General features: G+C 47.0%; 2 protein-coding genes across 2 annotated transcripts in view; both read left to right on the top strand.

Moving 5' to 3' along the window:
* The window catches only part of LOC306839679 (uncharacterized protein), a 53,716-nt gene that overhangs the window by 5,775 nt on the left and 25,493 nt on the right, over positions 1-22,448 (top strand). The gene's annotated exons all lie outside the window — the stretch shown is intronic.
* Positions 18,272-21,168, top strand: LOC306839877 (galactose-specific lectin nattectin-like; the record flags this gene model as incomplete). The annotated part of the gene is made up of 5 exons (XM_079368821.1): positions 18,272-18,290; positions 19,730-19,809; positions 19,898-20,032; positions 20,703-20,814; positions 20,997-21,168. 5 exons carry the CDS (start codon positions 18,272-18,274, stop codon positions 21,077-21,079), a joined length of 429 nt encoding a protein of 142 aa, XP_079224947.1. The 3' UTR covers positions 21,080-21,168.

The raw sequence follows: 22,448 nt of genomic DNA, 5'->3' as shown, positions 1-22,448 counted from the left end.
GATCGAGCGGCGCCCAGATTCAAATATCAGGTCAGGATCAGTTCGGTTTGGTTCGGTTAAGGTGGCGTGTATGTCAATAGCTGCTTCAGCGACGTAATAGCATGACATCACAGCAACGCGACACAGTAAATAAAGACCAACCAGTCGAATCACATCTTTGCATAAAGTTTCCAGGATGACTTCGAGGTCACCCTGCTGTCATCATATTTCATACAGTCTTCTCTTAAATGGGGTCCCTCTCAGTGGAAACGCTTTAGCAGAGCGTTTGAACAGCTGTCTGATTAAGTTTCTGTCTTCGAGAGAATGTCTTCGATTTCAGCACGGCTTGACTCTTCACGCTCTGACAGTCGGCAACATGCAGTCAGACATCTTTTTTTTGTGAGAAGATCAGGGATCAGCAGTCAGTCCACGTAGTGAGCCGGGACCCAGCTCAAACCCTGATCTCACTCCAAAGCTGCACGCAGAGCATCAGAGGAAGCGCACACACTAAGCTCCCGGCAAAAAAAAAAAAAAAAACAGCTCGATAAGTCTTTCTAAAAAGTCAGAGGGGTTCTCTCTCCTCGGCCCTGCACCTTTCTGACAGACAGAATAAAGAAATAAGAAGAGAGCAGAGGATTACGCTCTGCCTGTGGTGACGCAAACGTCCCCTTTGAGATGCTCTTGATATGAGTTCTTCCTCTGTGCAGCTGTTTCCTCACAATAATGACATTATTCTTCTGTCAGTCCTGCTGCACATGCAAAAAAATTATTCGATCCTGTTTTCCAAAGAGGATATTAATGCTGCGCTGGCAAAGTCTCAAACTTAGTTGTGCATTAAGTGATTTAGTTTTGAACAGGTGTACTGTAACCTGACATTCTGCTTAAACAACAGATTTGGATGTCAGTGTGTGTCTGACATGATTTATCCTGACACTGACAGAGCTCGGGGACAGTTACTCGCACACTGCCGGAGGACATAAAAGTGAGTAACACACAGCTGCTGAAAGTGCTGCTTCAGACATCGTGCTGAAAAACTATTTACAATTTACAGCAACATTCAGCAGGTTTAAAAGAAACGTGTCGCTAACGAGACACAGAAAGGAAAGCTTGACACACGTCGCTCCATGTTGTCCAAACGATAAATACAAATAAGATTAAATCTAAAAGAACGCACGATGTCTGAGTCAACATGTCATGACTTAATATGTCCAGCAGGGGGGGCTCTGACGGCAAAGTTCGCAATCCTCTCAGCACTGTCTGCAACGCATGAAGCAGCGTCATGAATTAAGTTAACAATCAGAAGGTTTACATGCCTCGTTTACAAGACTCGAGGTCGCTGATTTCCTGAAGTTGCTAGTTCGAGCGCCACGAAGTAGAGAAGCCAAAAGTTGGTGACACGGGTTTAAATCAAACCTGTGGCTTCTTCTCCTTCCTCCCCGTCCTGTTGCTCCAATAAAGGCAAAAAAAGAAACAACTGAGACTTTTAACATTTGACTGAAATCAGACTCACAGTTGGAAAAACACACCTCGAGGATGCAGGTCGATTAACTCGACACGCCTCAATAGACCCGAACAGGTCGAGGTGTTCTGAGCACGCTGTGGAGCCTGTTTGACCCAGAAGTGGATCAGCATGAATGTTTGTTTGTCTTCTGAGGACTCAAATTGCTTTACATGCCACACATGCACATTCACGCTTCAAACGAACTGAGACTCTAAACAGTAACTGTATTTAGCCGACAGGCGGGAGATCCTCTGAGAGAAGAGCTGCAGAGAGTCTCTGTGAGGTTCCTAATGTGATTGCAATGACTGTCAAAGAGACACCAGACTCCTCTGCAGCAGAGAATCATGGATTAGCAGCCTCAGAGACGCCGAGCGCTGATGTTTCTGCAGAAATTGTGGGAATATTTACTCTTTAACTTGATACAGAAACTCAGTCGTTCTGTAAAGTGACCTGCATGAATTCAGAGCCACTTTAACGAAGGGATGATGAACTCGCTCAGCTTCATCCATCCATGCATTATCAATCACAGGGCTCGCTCAGCTTCATTAAAAAATAACACAATATTCAATCAGCCCCCCTGTGGTCTAAATGATCCATGTTTCTCTGCTTTGGTCCAAATATAACATGAACCAAGCAGCAGAAGTTTGTGACCCTGCAGAAACCAGCTCTCTCAGAACGCTTCGTTTGGTGTGTGTGTCTCTTTAAATGCAATAAGCCCCGCCCCCTGAGTTTTCCCAGTAAACATCTCTCCTCTGTAGAGACAATAAAAATGGCGGACCTGCACTAAAGTTTAGCTCTAGACTGGAGGTGGAGTCCATGTGAGGAGACACCTGGGGAGAAGATCTTTTATTTATTTTTTAACCAGAATCCCACTGTGACATCACAAGGAGAGCACATTAGAAACAGAGCGTTTTTCTCTGTGTGATAAGACTTCTGAAGACCACAAACAAAGGACTGGATGGATTTATTTTTCATGTTGTTGGTCTGTAGTCACTCAGGTTAAATAAATAAATGTTTAAAAACAATGTAAAATTTGATTTTTCATGACATGTCCCCTTTAATTTTTTCCCTTTTACACAGATAAAGACGATCGATGTGAGTAGAGCATTCACCAGCACTGAGCATCGAGCTGACAGGTATTTAAGACGAGCTACACAAGCTCAAGTTCATTTACAATTTATATTAAACACGTGTGTGTGTGTCGCTCTAAAAGCATGAACAACATATTTGAACCCTCCCTGTGTTTCGTCATGTGTCGTCGGCCTGCTCGCCTCCTTCCTGTCCTGATACCTGCAGATCTTTAAACGCAGTGTAACGTGGGAGAGATCTGCTGCTCTGAGGTGATAATGACTGACTTGATCTGCTGATCTGTTTGTCACAGCTGTCGGAGCAGCTCCACGCCGAGGCGCTTGGTGACTCATCTGTGTGACTGCAAACTGACACACACACACACACACCTCTAACAGCAGCATTCATAACGATCAAACTTCAGATTAAACTGCTTTTTGTTCTTCGCTGTTCACACTTAGCGTCCCTGTTTCATTTTGATGACGTAGCTCGAGTCTCTAAATGGACGGTAATATCAGTGAGGCACAAACAAGTTCCCATGACCTGCTCCACTGGACTGAACCTCTGCTGGTCCTCATCCTGGTTTTCCATCCTGACATGGTTGGACCGTGGCGTGATCAGATCTGCTCGAGGTCGTCTCCTCGATCCTCTGTCTTTCTGTGTGACTCTGTGAAAGACTCCGAGGTTTGACTGTTCCTCCTGAACACATGAAAACTCCTCACAGGATCGACTGGATGAACTCTTCAAAGATGACGATCTCAAATTAAAGTTCTGCTTTGCACATTATGTGAGACAATACAGCTTTCTGGAAATTACAACTCTGACTTATTTAATTCTCCACGAGTGATTTTTATAGCTATCAAGTGCTTTAATTTTGAACTTGATTTATTCTGATAAAAACATCTTCAAACTAAAAACTATGACGTTCGAAGAAGTCAGCGCCGCATCGAAGGACAGACCGTTGAAATAAGTATGTCATCATGGAAACATGCATCCCCCGTGTGTTCCTGCAGGGGGCGCTGGAGTCCCCCGTGTGTCCCTGCAGGGGGCGCTGGAGTCCCCCGTGTGTTCCTGCAGGGGGCGCTGGAGTCCCCCGTGTGTTCCTGCAGGGGGCGCTGGAGTCCCCCGTGTGTCCCTGCAGGGGGCGCTGGAGTCCCCCGTGTGTCCCTGCAGGGGGCGCTGGAGTCCCATGGATGGCGGTCTCCGTGCTGGAAATGCTGTCTCAGGCTAACTTTGAGTCAAACTAACGACAGGCTGAGAGCTGAGGCGGGTTTTAAGCCTCCTGACAAACCGTTACACGGCGCCCACCTGTCAATCATGTCAGCTACACGCCTTATTGTGAATAACTCTGATCCTTCATCCAATCAAAACTGCTGAGTCACTTAAACTTCCTGCACTTTGAGACTCCAGCTGGTTACCACAGTGACGACATCGGGGTGTTATTACCCAGTTAAACCATTAGAGACTCTAAACAGGACTGAAATGATTCTTATCTAATATTTGAACGTGGAATATCATGTCAGAGGACGACACAAAGTAGGTCAAGTTGAATGATTAAATCTGGCAGTTTCTCCTTCTGAAACTTAACAGGATGATATCCTAAAGGGAAAACATTCAAATCTAGTTTTAAATGTTTAATTTATTATCATTAAAATTGCATTAAGGAAAATTAGCACTCAAATGAGAAAGGGAAGCAGATTTGGGATGATAGTAATGTGTGATTGGAGGTAAATCACAGCCTCTCACTCAGCTGAGTCTGTTATTAAAATGCATCTCTGTGTTTTATAATAAAAAGCCTGTAGCTGTTTCCTGATGGAGCAGTGAGTCATTTCATTACTAAAGACATTAAAAGTCACCCAGAGGGAGCGCTTAGATATTCAGAGGAGCAGAGGACACGCCGGGGTGAAGATCAAAAATAGAAAAGCTGAAGGGAGCTGCAAGGCTGTTGTGTTTTTTTTGTGACTGATGAGGAGTGATGAATTTTAACTCGGGCCTCGGCGACAGGGCCAGATATTCAGGGCGGAGCTCAAACAGCTGTTTTCATTTCCCTCCAGGTGTGTGTGAGATATCACGTTGGCGAGAATGTGGCGCACGGATGATACGGCTGTCAGAGCGGCCTGCAGACATCTCACAGGCTTCATGATGTGGAGGACACGACAGTCACGCTGCATGGACACATACAGAGCATGCAGTGCAGCTTCATTCAACGTCAACACGACCATTTGGGACCGATCAAACGGTCACACGCCTTAAAATTCAGCGTGAGACTCACGTGTAACCTGTTTTCACTTCCCGTGACGGCGTGCAACAAACACACCTGTTTAATCAACCTGTGCGTCTGCAGAGGCTGCTCCTAAGTGGACCAGGCTGCCGGCGCTGCCATTAACAGCTCTACTCCCTGGTGAGGTCATCATCCTGCACTTAAGGTAAATGATGGCGTACTAATAGGGTCATAAAGCTTCTGCAGCGCTGCTTTAACTGAAAAGAGTCTTAAATCAAAGACAGGGTCTGATTTAATAAACGTTTGCTTATCTTAAGACGCGCTAACTTGATGCCACCAGCAAAGAAACCAACGGATGTGCTGACGGCGTGCAGTGAAGACTGCGTCTTTAATATGAGCCAAACAAGACGTATCATCCGTTTAGTGCGTTTGTCTTCATGACTCTGTAATATGGGACGTTTCTGCCTCAGCGTGCAAAATACTGAGAGGAGAAGAAGTGAAGTTAGTGCACACGATGTGATTCACCGAGCCAGGTGTGTGGTGCAGGAGCGCAGAGTTACACACAGCAGGCTGCAGGTAGGAGGAGAGATAGGAGCAATACAAGAAGAGTAAAGATCACCTTAACGTGTTTCTATGACAGAGAAATAAACTACATTTATTTTTGATTTTGCTTTAATAATAGTGAAAGAAGAGAAACACAATGATTAAATTAATATAACTGAACATTCACAGCCTCTGCCTTCGAAAGAATTTCAACATTGCCCGTTATGTCGTCCTTGTTTTCACCCACATTACATTTTAAACTGAGTCTCTCTCTTTATGCAAAGGGACTCATGTCCAATCAGACGCAGCGCTGGCAGCTCGCACTTCCTGCTCAACGTATGACAATCATAAAATGAAGACAGGCCCTTTTTAATGCCGTGTGGTTTTCTGATAAGCCAAATGTTCTTTTTGTTATATTTTTATTTATCTGCTATAACTCGAAAATACTGGACGTTCATTTGTCTCTCTCACTAACAACTATCTCACGACTGCAGTCGTCCAAACTCTCCGTGACGTAAACCAGTAGAATCATACCAGGTGTGCACCTGTTAGCATTCAAGCTAATCTTCTTAGTAAATCACCAAACGTGCAATCTTTTGGAGTGATCATGTAGTTTAGTATTCTTTGATTAGGATCTTAGTGAATCAGGCCCAAAGTGACCTGAGGAGGGGGCGGAGCCTCTCAGCATGTAGGTGGACTGTTTTAAGATGGAGTGGATATTCATAATGATGATTGACTCTAATGCACGGAAGCTGATCGGGTACGGCGACCACCCGACGTCTCCGACACACCAAGGAGGTCGTCGGCCATTTTGAACTTTAATCACAGGTTATGCTAAAAGTAAAAGAAGCCTTTCTATAACTCCTGGTACAGCAGGTCGTCTCGTATCATAACAACAGACAACAGACGCCGTCCTCATTCATGCATGGCCTGCTCCGACCTCTACCTCAGCGGCGAGGACGTGTGGACGACAGGAACACGAGGAACACAAAGGAGAACTCAGCCAGCCTCTAGTGGACACTTAATGAACTGCAGCTTCTGACACTTAAGCAGCGGCTCTATTTCACAGCTCTGCAGCTGAACAAAAGAGTGTTATTCTGTCTGCACAGTGTGTGTGTGTGTGTGTGTGTGTGTGTGTGTGTGTGTGTGTCCGTCTGTTTTGTATGAATCAATTTGAGCTGAAGAATAGGAGTTCACACACTGTACTCATCTATCACGCCCTGACAGCTTGATGCTTTCATGTGTCAACACTCTGGAGAATAAATCAGCCGGTGACTCTGCGAGAGCCAAAACTCGGCGTCACTTAAGCTTCAGACTTCAAAGTGTGCGTCTGAGCCGTCTCAGTGTTTAGTGTTTAAATGGATCTCCGAGGAGCAGGCGGGGGACGGCGAGGACGGCGAGGACCCGGCGCTGTGTGATGAAAGCAGACAGGCAGGTGATCCATCTTCACACAGACTGAACTCCGTCTGAGTCATGACGAGAGACAAAACCTGAGGGAGCCATCCAGATGTTTAACTCATCACACTGCTGCAGGACGCATCTGTCCCAGAATGCACCTGTACACCTGAGCCAATCACAGCGCTCGGAAACTCCACGACATGACTGTGAGTTATCAGAGAGGCCGAGCGGGTTGATTTAAGCCGGCAGAGAGAGCAGGATCAGCAGACTGCAGAGAGCACAGTGTTTCACTCGGAGAAATACAATATGTCTGTGATTCATCGCAGCAGAGTGAATTACTTGGCGTGGACTTCAGCGTGCGGCGAGCCTGATATACAGTCTGTGTGCGGCTGCAGAGACGCAGCGATGTGGAGCTCACGTGGGTCATTAAAAGGGTTCACTCATCAGTGAAGTTCACAAAGCAGCCTGAAGAGTGTGTTTGCTCTGCACAAAGCAGAGAGGGAACAAAAAGAGCAGACGAAGATAGAAACACAGGAGGGTTCAAACTATGAGCACACACATCTCATATTTAGAATATTGGACATTTTCAAACCTGTGATGAGTCGTGTCATCACATCGACTCGAAGGATCAAACGTCACATGTCCTTCTCTGTGTCTCGAGCCGCACGCTAACTCAGCTGCTGAGAGAAGAAAACAAACCCTTGCCTTGTCGTCGACTCTTGGGGCCGCAGTCGTTCAGTCTGCAGGGACTTGGGTTGGGAACTGGAGGGTTGCCAGCACAAATCCCAGTGTGGAGCAAGTCTGGCAACTGGTCTGGTTTTATGAAAGTGTTTGCAGAATTTCCCCTCGCAGGATTTTCTTCTTCTTCTGTTTGAATTTAGACTTAGAGCCGTGAAGTGAAAGCTAATTATTATAACAACATTATAAATAATTACTGCCTTCTTCTCAACTTCTGTGGTTGAATTAAATGAGGCTTGAAGCGATGATGTCTGGAAATCCAAAATGATCAGACTTCCAAGTTTCTCTTCCTTTAATTTTGGGTATCGGAGTGAAAGTGCACGTTTTAGTTTGAGATGTGTCGGACCTTCAGTGATCCCTGCTCAGGATGCATCTCTCCCTGTGAGGCCTCGTCCTCGTCCTCGTCCTCGTGCTCGTCCTCGTGTTCAGAAACTCGGTTTGATTCCATGAGATCAGCGCGACAGCAGACGTCACCAAACGGGTGCTAATGTTGCTAACTGGACTTTCTGCACGCTCACACATGCAGACACTGTGCAGAGACAACCTGCAGAGAGGCTGCTTGTCAACAGACAAACTGCTCGGGGCCCCAGACCAGTAAGGGGGCCCCTGAGGGCTCACAGACTTTAAACCACAGCTGCGGCCCAATATGTGCAAATTTAGCACTAAAAGTCAGAAACCTCCCTGAGGGGCCCCGCTGAGCATCGCAGCAATTATTCATGTGAAAACCAAAGTTGATCAATGACGAGGAATGATCTGTTTATTTGAGAGAAAACAGAAACAAAGAGAACGAAGATAAACGCAGCACTGAGGACCTAAAAGGACAACTCTGTAAATGAAGTGGTCACTGTGAAGGAATGTCAGCAGGACACGGAGGACGTGTGGACTCGACTTCAGATCAGGAGAAAAGATTTAAAGCTGCTCCATCAGTGAGTCCTTTCAGTTTGTCTTCACTTGGACGTCCGCAGGCTGCGATCTGTCCACATGTGAAGAGGAGCAGATCTGTCCACATGTGAAGAGGAGCAGATCTGTCCACATGTGAAGAGGAGCAGATCTGTCCACATGTGAAGAGGAGCAGATCTGTCCACATGTGAAGAGGAGCAGATCTGTCCACATGTGAAGAGGAGCAGATCTGTCCACATGTGAAGAGGAGCAGATCTGTCCACATGTGAAGAGAAGCAGATCTGTCCACATGTGAAGAGAAGCGCGTCATATGAAGCCTCTCAGGAGCGTCAGGACGAGTAAAGGTGACATGATTGTAAACTCTTGTATAAAGGTGCCTACAGTGAGACATCTGTTGAGGATCATTAAACTGTCCTCCAGCCTGCACAGAGTCTCACTGTCTTCTGTTTTCAGTATTAATAATATCCCGTCTGTTGACTAGACTCAGCCTGAGGGACATTTAGATTATTTAACCCCAACGATGAGTCTCTTCAAAGACACGCCGGCGCCCGACACACGTCTGGTGAACGCTCGGTTTGGGACACTTGGAGTTTTTCTTCCGACTTTAAAACAAACTCCAGCTCTGAAGTGAAAGCACACCGGAGGGGACTGAACGCTAACGCTAACGCTAACACAGAAACCACAGAGAGAACAAAAAGAAGAATAAACAGGTGACACAAACATCCTGCTGTTTCTCTGAAGCAGCGTTTAACTAATAACCTCTGCACACTGTTACATTCCTGGGAGGTCATTAAACAGGAGATTTATTGCATCTTTGACTGCTTGGTTTTAATTTCCCAGAGGGCCGTGCAAACGGATTGCTTTTCATTTATTCGCGTCAGGAAGGCGGGCTCATAATACGACTAAATACCGCAGATCTTTTTGTCAGGTGCTGCACGCATTCAAGTCACAGAGCAGGCCGACAGAAGTCCGGACCGGAGGCCTCTTCAGGCTCTCTTCACATCCTCCACATGATGGACAGAAACAAATCTTTACCGACGTGGGAATAAAGCTCTGAGAGACGAGCGCAGACGTATTCAAACATGTCCGTCCCTCGGTCTCATCTCTGGACTGCAGCGTGAAGCAGGGCATCACTTCCTGTTTGTCGCTGGGCGCACAGTCTGCAGAAAAAGTTGATGTGATTACAGGATGATAAAAAAAGCTTCAGGCGCCGGTTGGATTCTGATTGATTCTGTGCTGTGAGAAGATTCAGCCCGTCTTTCTTCGAGTTTATCTGACACAATCAAGTTTTGTTTCCTGCATGAAGGAGCGGGCCTCGCTGTTTCCAGTGAAGCAATCAAAGAAGGTAGAAGTAGCATAAATTCAGTCTCAGCAGCCATGTGTGGAGAAACAGAAAACTAAACACGTGCAGGAGGAGGAATAGTGGCGTCACGACCTCCTGTGCACTGACCTGCAGCCACAGCTGCACGCCACCTGACGTGATCGAACTCTGCGTGTGCGTCCTTTGTGCATCGTAAGCAACCGCTTCACTGCACACGTGCTGAAACGCTAAAATGCATCTGAGCCTGCATGAAGCTGTTTACAGCCACGTCCTCACATCTGTAGTTAGAGGCCGGGCCCTCGGGTGCACGGGCTCCCCCAAACAACCAGGGCCCATTCTCGGGTCTGTCGGGGCCCCGAGGCAAAAATTCATTGGGGGCCCCTCCAACCAGCGTTCATTATTAGTTTTTACCACGCTCTCGCCGCCACACTCAGCTCCTTTAAATCCGTCCTTCAAACTTTATTATTCACTCTTTTAAACAGAGATATACTTTCTGCCCGACGATGTCTTCCTAAAGCTTTGTTTGAATGTATTTCTCTGTTTAGGTCTGTGAAGCACTGTGTGAGTGGCCTTGTGTCTGAACAGCGTTATATAAATAAACTTTCATGAAGCGTCTCCAGATAACACACCTGATCAATAAAGACTGATTAATGGTAAATAATTAGCTTCTATATTCCAGTCAGTCCATCTTGTGTTTTTGCCGGGATCACGTCTGAGTCATGCAAACTCAAAAACATGGCCGTGGTTTAATAAGTGTGATCTGCATTGTGGGATGCACAGATGTGTGAGTGACATGAGCAGTGCTGAGGACGGCGGGATCACTTCCTGCCCCGCTGGACTTGATCACATATTTATGATCCTGCAGCCGTGGAAGGTTTTACATGGCGATATCAGGGTTACACGTCCACACCGTGAAACGCTAAGCTTCTGAGAGAGCCGTGACCATGAAGTCATTCTTACAGCTCAGTGTGTATCACACACCTCCACCTCCTGCCAATTTCATCTATAATCCAGCGCCTGGTGTTTTTTTCTTCTTCTTCCACGGGTGTCGTGTCGGCCTCTGCTTACATCATGAGATCTGCAGTCTGTTCTGCTGCTGATAAAAATACATACTGCAAGTGCTGCATTATCAGAGCGGGATGCAAACCTGACAATCTGTTCGACTCACTGCCAGTGGGCACGGGAGGGACTGACACACACACACACACACACACACACACACACACACACACACACACACACTTGTATACTGTGTTTCTCCTCTGTACATTCAGTGAGAGGCCGGAGGTTGGTCACAGCGCTGTGTATCTGTAAGCTGCAGCTTGTTGTTGTGACTTCTTCATATCTGCGGGGGAGAAGTGGAGGGGGAACGTTCCGGGCAGGAAATGCAGCGCGCTCTTCTCGCGGCACACAAACCCTGAGTGTCCTTAACTGTCTCTGTTGCTTCCTCGGTGTCGGTGAGAATGTGGCGTCACCCACTGAGCAGACAGGTGCAGAGAGCGAGCGAGCTGCCAGGAATAGACGGAGAGTGTGTTTGTAGGCTCACCGAGAGGACGGAGGGATGGCGGCGGATCTGAGCTCAGCGGCGTGCGTGCAGACATTTTAGAGCAATGATAAGCAGGTGAAGTTGAGTCGGCGAGTCGGCTGGCGGCGGCGGAGCCGACTGGCTGGAGGCCAGCGGTGGGAGAGACAACAGAGGTGATAACGCGACGATGATTCGAGCTTCTAAGTCTGCAATTATCTGTGAGCGGCTCAGAATTAATCAGGTTTTTGTTTTGTTCAGCCTCCGAGGAGAAAATATAAAACTGTTTGTTTTTTCAGAGGGAATTATAATTGGACATTTTAAAATGGAAGTTTGTCGAAAATAAAAACTCAATTACAACCATGTTTACTCAAGCTGCCCTGACTGGTGCAACCTCCAGCACTTTAATCATTGTTAGTCTGTTTTCAACATTTCTCTCTGTGTGAAATTAAAGTCTCCGTACCCCTCAGTGTCCACACACACACACACACACACACGCAGCGTTTGATTCTGTCCTCGGCGCAGAGCGGAGACGCACGGCAGCGCTCGCAGCGTGAACGCAGTGATTGACCAGCGTGGCGGTGAGCTAACGGCGTGGTGCTGTCGGATGATCCTGAGAAAGACAACATACCAAATAAAGATCACACAGAAAAAGTGTAAAGAAAACGAGTGAAAGTTTTAGGTTTAGATCAGTGTGCCCCTTTGTGATGTCATGAAGGGAAAATCTCCAGGAGACGGAGAGGACGGACTTTGTAGACTCTGGAGTCAGAGGAACATGGAGGAGAGGAGTTTTCAGGATATAAAACCTTTAACAGCAAATAAAAGGTCACAGATTGAGGCCTCGTCGTCACGTAGTCGAGCATCTCACAAAACAAAGATATTTTCTGTTCTCCGCCTCTCATCAACACGAAAACGCAGATTTACAGCATCAAAGATGAAGCTTTTAAAAACCTCCGACCAAAGTGAAGATTTCAGAATTCTCCGTCTATGCGTTTGCGTGTTCTTACGTCACACACGTGACCTGTGTTTACATTCAGAAACAGGATGAGTGTGCTTAAAGTTACGTGTGGATGAAGTTTTTTCTAAGAACGAGGTCGTGTGTACGTACGTTTTTTTCTAGACGGACGGGGCAGGATATTCGCTTTTCAGAGTCAAAAACTCAACGTCCCGTTAGCAAATGAAACAAACAATCGTGAGTGAAGATGTTATTCTGTGAATGTCTGATCAGAACTGAGAGTTCAACAAACAGCGGTGGATTAAAGGAACATGCACAGAAGCTCGTGACGCCGGATGGACTTCAGTGATGATTCAACATCAGACGCTGTTTCTTAAAAAGTCAGATCAACGTCCAGACTGAAAGTGAAAAGTGCAGGAAGAGCTCGTGGTGACAGACAGGACAGTAATCAGGGACGTCGGCGCTCGCTGTGCTGCCCGGTGTACGTGGTCGGGGCTGCTGCAGGACGGAGCAGTCGGCAGGTCAAACACGCAGACAAACAGCATCAGTGCAGGGAGCGTGTCAATCCTTATTACAGCACACCACGGCAGCAGCCAGCAGGGAGGAGGAGGAGGAGGAGAGGAGGAGGAGGAGGAGGAGGAGGAGGAAGAGGAGGAGGAAGATCAGACAGGGACACAGAGTCAGGAGAAGAAGAAGAAAGAAGGAGCAGAGGACGGACAGGACAGAGAATAACCAGTTCAAAGAGTCACAGTGACATGTGGTGATCACGTAAACATGGCCGCCGGTTAAAAGCAGCATGTATGTGGAAATATAACAGGAAGGTTTCCTGCAGGGTGGAAACCATCGGGGCGTGCAGCCCGACTCCACAACAAGATCTGACTGAGAGACTTTCTAACTTTCATGTTGATTCAGTGAAACTGGACGAGGTGTTTAAACCGGGCAGCAAGATAACGTGCAGCGTTTCTGAGCAGAACACTTCAGACCCTCTTAAGTGATCAGAGGCACTGACAGGAAGTGATCAGAGGCACTGACAGGAAGTGATCAGAGGCACTGACAGGAAGTGATCAGAGGCACTGACAGGAAGTGATCAGACGCGCTGACAGGAAGTGATCAGAGGCACTTACAGGAAGTGATCAGAGACCCTGACAGGAAGTGATCAGGAAGTGATCAGAGGCGCTGACAGGAAGTGATCATAGGTACTGACAGGAAGTGATCAGAGGCGCTGACAGGAAGTGATCAGAGGCACTGACAGGAAGTGATCAGAGGCGCTGACAGGAAGTGATCATAGGTGCTGACAGGAAGTGATCAGAGGTGCTGACAGGAAGTGAAACCATCTTCGCCGTCATTAAACAAAACCATCGTCATCATCAGTGTCATCAAGGTGGTTTTTCTTAGAGCTGGGTCTTTAGCTTTTTTCTTAAAGGTGCGACTCGCCCCCTCCCCTCAGAGCGCCACGTGGCAGGTCTGTGCACATTTCACCAGCGTGTGATATCCTGTTTGTACTCTGTCAACAAGTCCATCACAGTAAACAATGATAATCAGATAAATACATTAATGAGGAGTTCATAAAAGGTCAAAGGTCAAAGCAGCTTGCCAGCTTGTAAAGAAGTGATGGAGGAAAAGGAGACTTGATTTGGTTCTGATACTTTCAGCGTTCAATCAGAGCTGCTGCCTCTGTGTGACAGCCAATCAGCTTCATGAGGTCTGAGTCCCCTCAGGCTGCAGATCAACCTGCGCTGAACTGGATTCATCACGAAGGTCAGAAATAAGATCTGAGCTTAAAGAAGTGGCAGCTCCGTGTCACGTCACGCCTCCTGTTCATCAGTCTGCAGCTTCAAAATGATTATTTATTAAAGCAGCTGCTGCTCCATATGCCAGTCCGTCCAGCCATGAAATAATTGGTCCAGGATGATCATTTATAAATTAGCCTTTCAGAGCTCGACATGATTTCTAATTCCAGGTACAGGTTCTCTTATCGCCGCCTGAACGCCGCGCGTTGCACATTTTCATTTTTAATTTGCAGCGTGAATTTAAGGTTTGTTATTCCTCCGTGTTCAGCTGTGGTCAGAGACAGTCAGGGATATTTATGTTTATTGGAAAGAGTCCAACATTAACGAGTCAGAGAGAGAGAGACAGAGAGAGAGAGAGAGAGAGAGAGACAGAGAGAGAGAGAGAGAGAGAGACAGAGAGACAGAGAGAGAGAGAGAGAGAGAGACAGAGAGAGAGAGAGAGGAGAGAGAGAGACAGAGAGAGAGAGACAGAGAGAGAGAGACAGAGAGAGAGAGAGAGAGAGAGACAGAGAGAGAGAGAGAGAGAGAGAGAGGAGACAGAGAGAGAGAGACAGAGAGAGAGAGACAGAGAGAGAGAGAGAGAGAGAGACAGCGAGAGAGAGAGAGAGAGAGAGAGAGACAGAGAGAGAGAGAGGACAACAGCCACAGAAGAAAAGAGTCGACTTGGGATCCTGTCGTGAAGGTTAGATCAGACTCCTGTCATTGGCAGAACGGAGTGTGTGTGTGTGTGTGTGTGTGTGTGTATGTGTGTGTAGACCTTGATGAGACAGTGAAGGTGAGGAGGAGCCTGTTGTGTCGCTGGTTTTGTGAGTGGAGTTTGAGCAGTGTGTGTTCGAGCCGGTGGAGGGAGATGAACAGCAGAATGTAAATGAGCCGTCTCTCGTTAACAATGTTCAAATATCACATATTTAACCTTTGACCAAAGATGCATCATCTCCCCGCTGCACACTGACACAGTGTGTGTGTGTGTGTGTGTGTGTGTGTGTGTCTGCTCCCTCCTCACACAGTCAGGACGGGACAGGTGTGTAGAGCACCTGATGTGTGTTTCCATTACCCCTCTGTGACCTCGCTGATTGGTCCTCGAGGGACTTCATGCTTCAGGCTGAATCTGTGTGTCCAATCACAGCCACGTAAATGACCTGCTGCCTCTAATAAACAGACGGAGGACCTGCAGATACCAACATCATCCTGCACCGTGCTCGATGTTCACGTTCACCGCTCCATCGTTCCAGATAAACACATCCAGCATGCTCACCCTGTTTCTGACCTGATTTAAGACCTGTTGAAGCAGAGAATCACATAAACACTGATTTCACCTCCCTGATGTTTCTACTCTTTGAACGGCCCCGCAGGCCTTTAGACCAGCCTGTGTCACCGCGGCCTCCTCTCAGCCCAGTGCTCCCTGTTCAGGAGGTGAACAACCCTTCAGCTTCAAACAGGGAGAATAATAATGAATGCTGATTTCCCTCCATGAATGTTTGCCTGCAGACGCTCGCAGCGCCTCGGCCCGGCTGAGGGAGAAGTCCATGTCGTGGTGTAGAAGTCGACCCATCAGGGCTCCGCCGCTCCGTTTAGCATTTTAAACACAGAGACATGAGCATGGCGTGCACGTCCGTCCATATGAGCCGTCTTTGTCTTTTTAAAGGTTTTCTGGCTTTGAATCTCCTTCTCCTCAGAGGACATTTCCCACAGCGATCAAACCAACATCCAGTTTTAATTTGCACCATCAGGGCGGATCAAACAGAGTCAGTGGAGACGGGACGTTTTTCTGCTGCAGCTCCACTTTGCACTAATGAGATGTTGTTGTTTTTTGTGTTGCGCTCAGAGTTCAGCTTAAAACAATCAACAGCAGAATAAAGAGCCGGGGATGAAGGAGAGCCGGGGGGGGGCAAACATAAGTTGACTCATGTGATGATCCCAAATGAGGAAATGAAACACGATGGAGACATGAAAGCGCTGCGAGGCGAACCAGTCCTCGCACATCAATATTTTATGATCAATTTCATCTGTCTCCCCGCCTCTCTCTGCTTCCTGTTAGTGGCTGAAATAAGAAGCAGGACGTGAAGTCTACAGGCTCATTTAAATACCAACATACTGTACTCGCAGCTTTTTCACCCAGCGTGCACGCCGGGCGACTCCCCCGGGGGAACGCTGCTCCTCCCAGCTTCAGCTTTTAAGAGGAGCAGAAGGAAATTCACACAAAGTATTTTGAATAAACCGCAGCGTGCTTCCTCTATTCAGGCACTTTAAGCATGCACATTATATGACCACTTCCTGTGGTCATGTTACAGGAATCAAGACACTTATTGTTTCCTGATAGAAGAGGGTTTTACTGGGTTTTACTGGTTTTTACTGGTTTGGGTGGAGGAAGCTGCATCCTTTGTTTTCCCTGCTCGGAGTTATAATGAAGTCGACAGCTTGGCGTACTTCAGGGGAGATTATGGTGAAGTTCTGAGAGCGCGGAGCAATCACTGCTAAACTATTTATCCATCTCTGGAAACAGACATCTGCATGCGAGTTGCAGTAAACAATCTGTTCTACATCACACAACACCAGGCAGCTCGACGCCGTGGCGTCTAAACCCATCAGCGTTGAGATTTCCTGACTTCTTTGAACGCATCAGAAATGATGGATTGGACCAGCTCCGTTCAACAAACATTTTAAAAGTTGATTTCGTCTTCTCTGAAAGACAGACCCGACAGAGCTGCATCATGAGGTCACAGGGGGAGGGGCTAAGGAGCGTCAGGTGGGCGCCGCCTGCAGATGTGGCGTTTGAAGCAGCCGACCAGGTGTTCGACCTCTGACCTCGGCTGTTTGATGACCTTTCATAAGATGCAGCCTCATTAACTGAGTGTTTAAGTTTAATGGACTTGTACAAAGACTCTCTGAAGAACACTTTGACTGACTCTTGAATAAATCACTGAAACATGTTATTGGTATTAATGAGGTCACAACATTTCAGCCGCCATGACACAGACACGTGGCTGTGTGTTGTCACTGAGCCATTTGAAGTGTTGACTTGTTCGTGGTGTTTGCGGAGCTGCCAGTGAGATCAGGTGTGAATTGTTGACTGTGCAAATGTAAAAAATAATTAGTTAAAGATGAGGCGGCTGCTCACACGTCGAGGACTCTGAGGAAAGAATCAAACCTGTTTGAAAATGTCGGACAGACGGGCGTGTCGGACTTCTCGTCCTTTTGATTAAGTCACTTGAGATCTTAATTGTGCAAAACTCACACAGAACAAAAGTCCAACTCCACCCTGAATCATCACATTTAATTGCAATTTCAATATTGTCCTTGCACATCAGCTTGTATGCAAATTTCTGAACCAGCGGATGTGCAGTACAAAAAGAGACGCTTCCCTCCGAGCTGAAGGAATCCAACCTGGTCCGCTCCTCAGAACGAGGTAAGGCAGATTACACGATTTACAGCTGTTTTAAAGTGTTTCATCAGATAAAGGTGGATTTGATTGGAGGAGATAAAACAGCTCCTGCACACTGTCAAAGATGCATCTTTGTTTTCAGAACTGAAATATAATGCTCCTGTGTTTGTGCATGTTAGACAATGTGAGCTCCTCTGCTCTCTGTCAGTGAGAGACCTAACCTGTGCATCAAGAATTCAGCGTCTTTCCAACCTCTGTTCCTGACACAGATGGGATCCACTCTTCGGCTCATCGTGCTCCTCGGTCTGAGCGGCGCACTGCTGATGGGAGCAGACGTAAGTGTGATCTCATGCTGAAGCCTCACTGTGAGCCGCGCGGCGTGCTCAAGTTACCACCCAGTCAAACCTCAGCGGTGGAGCTCGTAAAAAGAGCTTTAGGGTCGTCGGGCAGTCACAGCTTCCTGTGTGCAGGTTTCCCCTTGTTACTGACTGCACAGCCAAAAGATCTGTGTGTTTAATGTTTGCTTTCATTGGAGGAAAAAACATAAAACCACGAACATCCAGTCCCCGCTTTAGCAGCAGCTCTAGACCTGAAGATCTTGGTTTTTTGGATCGGTTGGTGAGATTTGAAGAGGCCTAACGCCGAACACTCACTCTTCCTGATGAGCCTGTTGTTTGACATATTTATAAGTGACGAGCGCCGCAGCGTCTTTCCACTGAGAGTGTGTGTGTGTGTGTGTGTGTGTGTGTGTGTTTGTGTGTGTGTAGCCACGATAAGGTGGTGATCCCGGTGTCTCGCCGGGATCACCACCTTATCGTGGTGGGGCACTTTGCGTGTCTCCGTGACCTCTAGAGCTATGTCGGCTGGAGTCTTGTACTCCTGGTAGGGTCACCCAAGCCGAACAGGTCGAAGGGTAGAGGCCAGAGCAAGAGTGATCCCAAACGCCCTTAACGATGGAGTCGCTGGAACATGGTGGGTGTGAGAACCACTAGAACGGCAGCAAAGTCAGATGCAGGCAGCCCCACTGCCACGTGGGTAAACCTGGAGGGGTACAGTGGCTAAGGGAGTAAACCCTGGCGACAAATCTGCCCTTGGGGACAGGCATAGGCGGAGCCCAACAGACCGGACTACCGGCAGCCCCCTGCAACTCCTTTCAGACGAAGGTCGTCATGGGTTCTCTCATGCCACTGGAGGTCCATCTGGAAGGAGCCAAGATGGTGGGAGTGTGGACTGTACACCTGCACCTTAATCCTTACCTCTGTGCAAGCTTCTGCTGCAGCGGAGTTCATGTTAGAGTCTGTTTGCAAGATGTCAGCGCCATGACCTTCACATGCACGTCCCCGTGGAGTTCAATCTGTGCATTCTGCACATCAGTGGAAGAACTGCTTCAATATATGACCAGAGTTTAGGCATCGTTTCTTCGAAGCCTCAAAGTGCTGATGCATGAATCAAACGTATGATGTGATCTTCTTTTCATTCACAGGCGAGCTGCAGCAGAAAAGGTTGGTACTTCTGTCTTCGGCCATGATGGAGGGAAACGCTTTAAACACTGTGTGCAGAACTTTCAGTCTGCAGCAAAAACCAAAGACGAGATAAATGTCCAGAAAAGTCTGACAAACGATGATTGTCAGACTTTTCTGCTCAGAAACGCTGCACGTTATCTTGCTGCCCGGTTTAAACACCTCGTCCAGTTTCACTGAATCAACATGAAAGTTAGAAAGTCTCTAAGTCAGATCTTGTTGTGGAGTCGGGCTGAGAAACCCAAAGAGACACGAGTGTTCCAAGTAAAAAGACAGGAAGGCAGGGGGGGTTAAATGGACCAGGATGGGGGGGGGGGGGTTGACCCAGAACAAGGTGAGCCCAGAAGAACGGCTCAGGGCAGGAAGTAGATAAGATAGCACTGAGACAACATTGATACTTGCTTCGATACCACGGCAACCAAAATACAAGGAAGTGGAATCTGGACTGCGAGTTCTCTTTTACGAAAGCTTCGATACTGTCAATCATTACATTAAAAAAAGACGGCAGACGAGACGGGTCAAGGGAGGAACAAGGAGAAGCAGGTGACTGAGGGTAGACATCAGACCAAAAGTTTCAGATTACATCATTTACATATTAAGCAATACTACAGTTCTGTTCATCAGAGAATAAACCTTCATAGAGGCAAATAAGGTGGTGAACAAACATCTGGAATGACCTACACAAACACAACAATGGACATCATGTTCCTCACCCCCCCAAAACGAGATAATCCACTTAACTCTGCACCCATGAACTCAAAACATCAACACAAATGAAGCCGACACTCTTTATTCCTTTAGCTCTTGTTGGCCGTGTGGCGAGAAGGGGAACTTAAGAAAGACAGAAGACGCTGTGTGTCTGAAGGGTCTAACATGATCTTTGTGTTGTAGGATGCCCTGCTGGTTGGGCTAAGTATAAAGAACGCTGCTACAGGTTCATCAACAACAAAAAGATCTGGTGTGATGCCGAGGTACTGAGAACAGTCTGTCTCCCTTTATTGATCAGTTATAATCCAAACAGCATCATTTTATCACCTCTCTCTGTGTTTGCCACGTTAGGTCTTTTGTGTTATGCTCGGAGGGAATCTGTTGTCCCTCCACACCGCTGAAGAAGCCGACTTTTTCAGAGACGTGGTGAAGAATTCAACAGGCACCGGGACTCGGACCTGGCTTGGGAGCCACGATGCAGTCAAGGTGAGAGATTAGTGAAGGCACGATGAAGAGATGTGTGGCGTGCTTCGTCAGAGAGCTCAGTTGGTGTGAACGCTCAAATGAATTCTGCTCCTTTGAAAACGGATCCCATTCGGTTCGCTGTCGGGGACAATGCTTTCAGGAGGAGGAGGAGGGGAGTGAACCGACGCACAGGGTCGTGTGGCTGAGCGTCGCTAACGTTGCTAACGCTAATGCACTGCAAACAACATCAACACGTCAAAGGTTACACATCGCTGTGGTCGGTAAACCTGACACAACAGACGATACGGATGACTTTATCTCCCTTTTATAGATAAAATATGTCTGTGCTTCGTAACGCAGCAGTTTCATTACAGCTTGATCGTAGAGGTGACGCGCACCGTGCACATATCAGAGTATAGAAAGGTCTGGTTTGAGGGGAATTCTCCGGAGAAGATCCTGCAGCGTTCTCACACCAGCCCACAGAAAACACTCGGGGGGGGGGGGGGGGTCTGGCACGAGAAACTCCGGGTGAAGTCCGAGCAGCACATCACTGCAGAACACACCTGCAGCTCACACACAGACCCGAGCACAGCCAGACGCTTTGGACTTCTGTTGAGCCGATCTGTGGCGTCTCATTTCAAACATCAAATCCTTTTCTTTCTCTCTTTCTCTCTTTCTTTCTCTCTTTCAGAACGGTTGCTGGATGAACTGCGATGGCTCAAAGTTTGACTTCGAAGCCTGGGGCCCCGGGGAGCCAAACAACCACAGAAGGAAAGAAAGCTGCATGGAAATGAGAAACAGTGGTACAATTTCTTTTTTTGAGTCCGATTGGGATTTTTGAGAGATCTTTTTTTATTTATTTTTTTATTTAACAAACTCTTCCAACTTGAATTAAGGACAGAAAATAACAATGCATTAGTTTGGTTAACTCTTGGATCAAACAAGCACAGAGTGGAGCTTTAAAAGTCTTTGTGTTTCATCACAGAGGGCCAACCTATCAACGACGCCGCGTGCAAAATCAGGGCTGCTTTCATCTGTGGCAGGGCGGCTGAAGTGCAGGACGACTGAAGCAGCATCTCCACTGATCCTCACACAGTGTCACTTCATCAAACATAATTCAATAAAGAATTATCCTGAGCATTCAATCGGACCTCTTCATTAACGTCCAACAGAAGTCACCTCTTCTTGAAAAGACTCACGAGGCAGAAACATGTTCCCACTGTTCTTCATGGCACTCAAAGGAAGGTCGACAGGATTCGTCATGCAGTGAGAAATCCAACAGACTGTCTTTGACAGATTTCCTGTTAAAGTTCATCAGAAGCTCGTGAGCGTGACAGATGGAGCTCACCTTTTACTGAGCGTGCACCAGTGAGCGTGCACGAGCTGACCTCATATACTATCATTAATACTGATATGAATATAAGAGCTTTGCACATGTGGAGGTTTGAGAGGAGAGCACGAGCGATTAATGCACATTTTTAACGAGGGCCCCTAAAACTGATTCTTTGGCTTTTTGCATTCAGCCCCAAGTGGACACTTGAGGAACTGCAGCTGCAGAAGGTCGACGCCTTTTCCCCCTCAGCTCTCATCAAACGTGAAATTCAAGAAATATGAGGAAACCCCCTTAAAAAATAAATAATAAATAAAGAAAATGTAGCTGGAATTAAAAATCATGCTGAGTTTTAAAAGCAACAGTGTGGAGGATGCAGCCAGAGAAGGCTAATTCATAAATCATCAGCTGTGCATATTATTTATAGCTGGACGGACTCACACAGCGAGCAGCAGCTGCTTTAATAAATAATAATAATTTTCTTCACTGAACCTGAGTTTTAAGCTTCGGTGCAGATTGATGAACGAGATCTTTAAAGATCAATGAAAACATCTAATTTCTCTCCTTCGTGATCAATCAAATTCAGCGCAGGTTCATCCATCTCAGCCGGAGAGAAATCAACTCTCACTGCGCTCGATACGCTCATTTCATGAAGCTGATTGGCTGCCACACAGAGTCGACACTTCTGATTTAATTAGCAATAAGTTTCTGAGATAAAAAAAAAAAAAAGACTTTTTTTTAAATCAATATTATTGAAACATTTCTGTCCTCACCTCCTCTCATCACAACAGGGACATTTTCTGGTGATCGAGACAGTACAGCAGGCTCTTCACTGTGATTGGACAGTTCATGGTGGGCGTGGTCGGGGGTGTGTGTGTGTGCACACTGATGGAGACTTCATACCTCACATCATCTCGTACCGTCCGCTCCGTTTCTTCAGCTGTCTGTTAATTTAAAGAAGTGCTCTCCCTCTGGTCACTTCCTGTTTGTTTGTACTTCCTGTATTCCAAGTATTCCTAATTCCAGCACACGATGTGAATCATTACAGATCGACTTTTAATATCTGTGGAGGTTCTCAGTCCTCCAGGTCGGGTTAAATTCAAAGAC

This window comes from Symphodus melops (genome assembly GCF_947650265.1).
Source record: "Symphodus melops genome assembly, chromosome: 18".
Lineage (NCBI taxonomy): Eukaryota > Metazoa > Chordata > Actinopteri > Labriformes > Labridae > Symphodus > Symphodus melops.
Note: the sequence above shows the minus strand (reverse complement) of the source record. Positions and strands in the feature narration are given on the sequence as shown.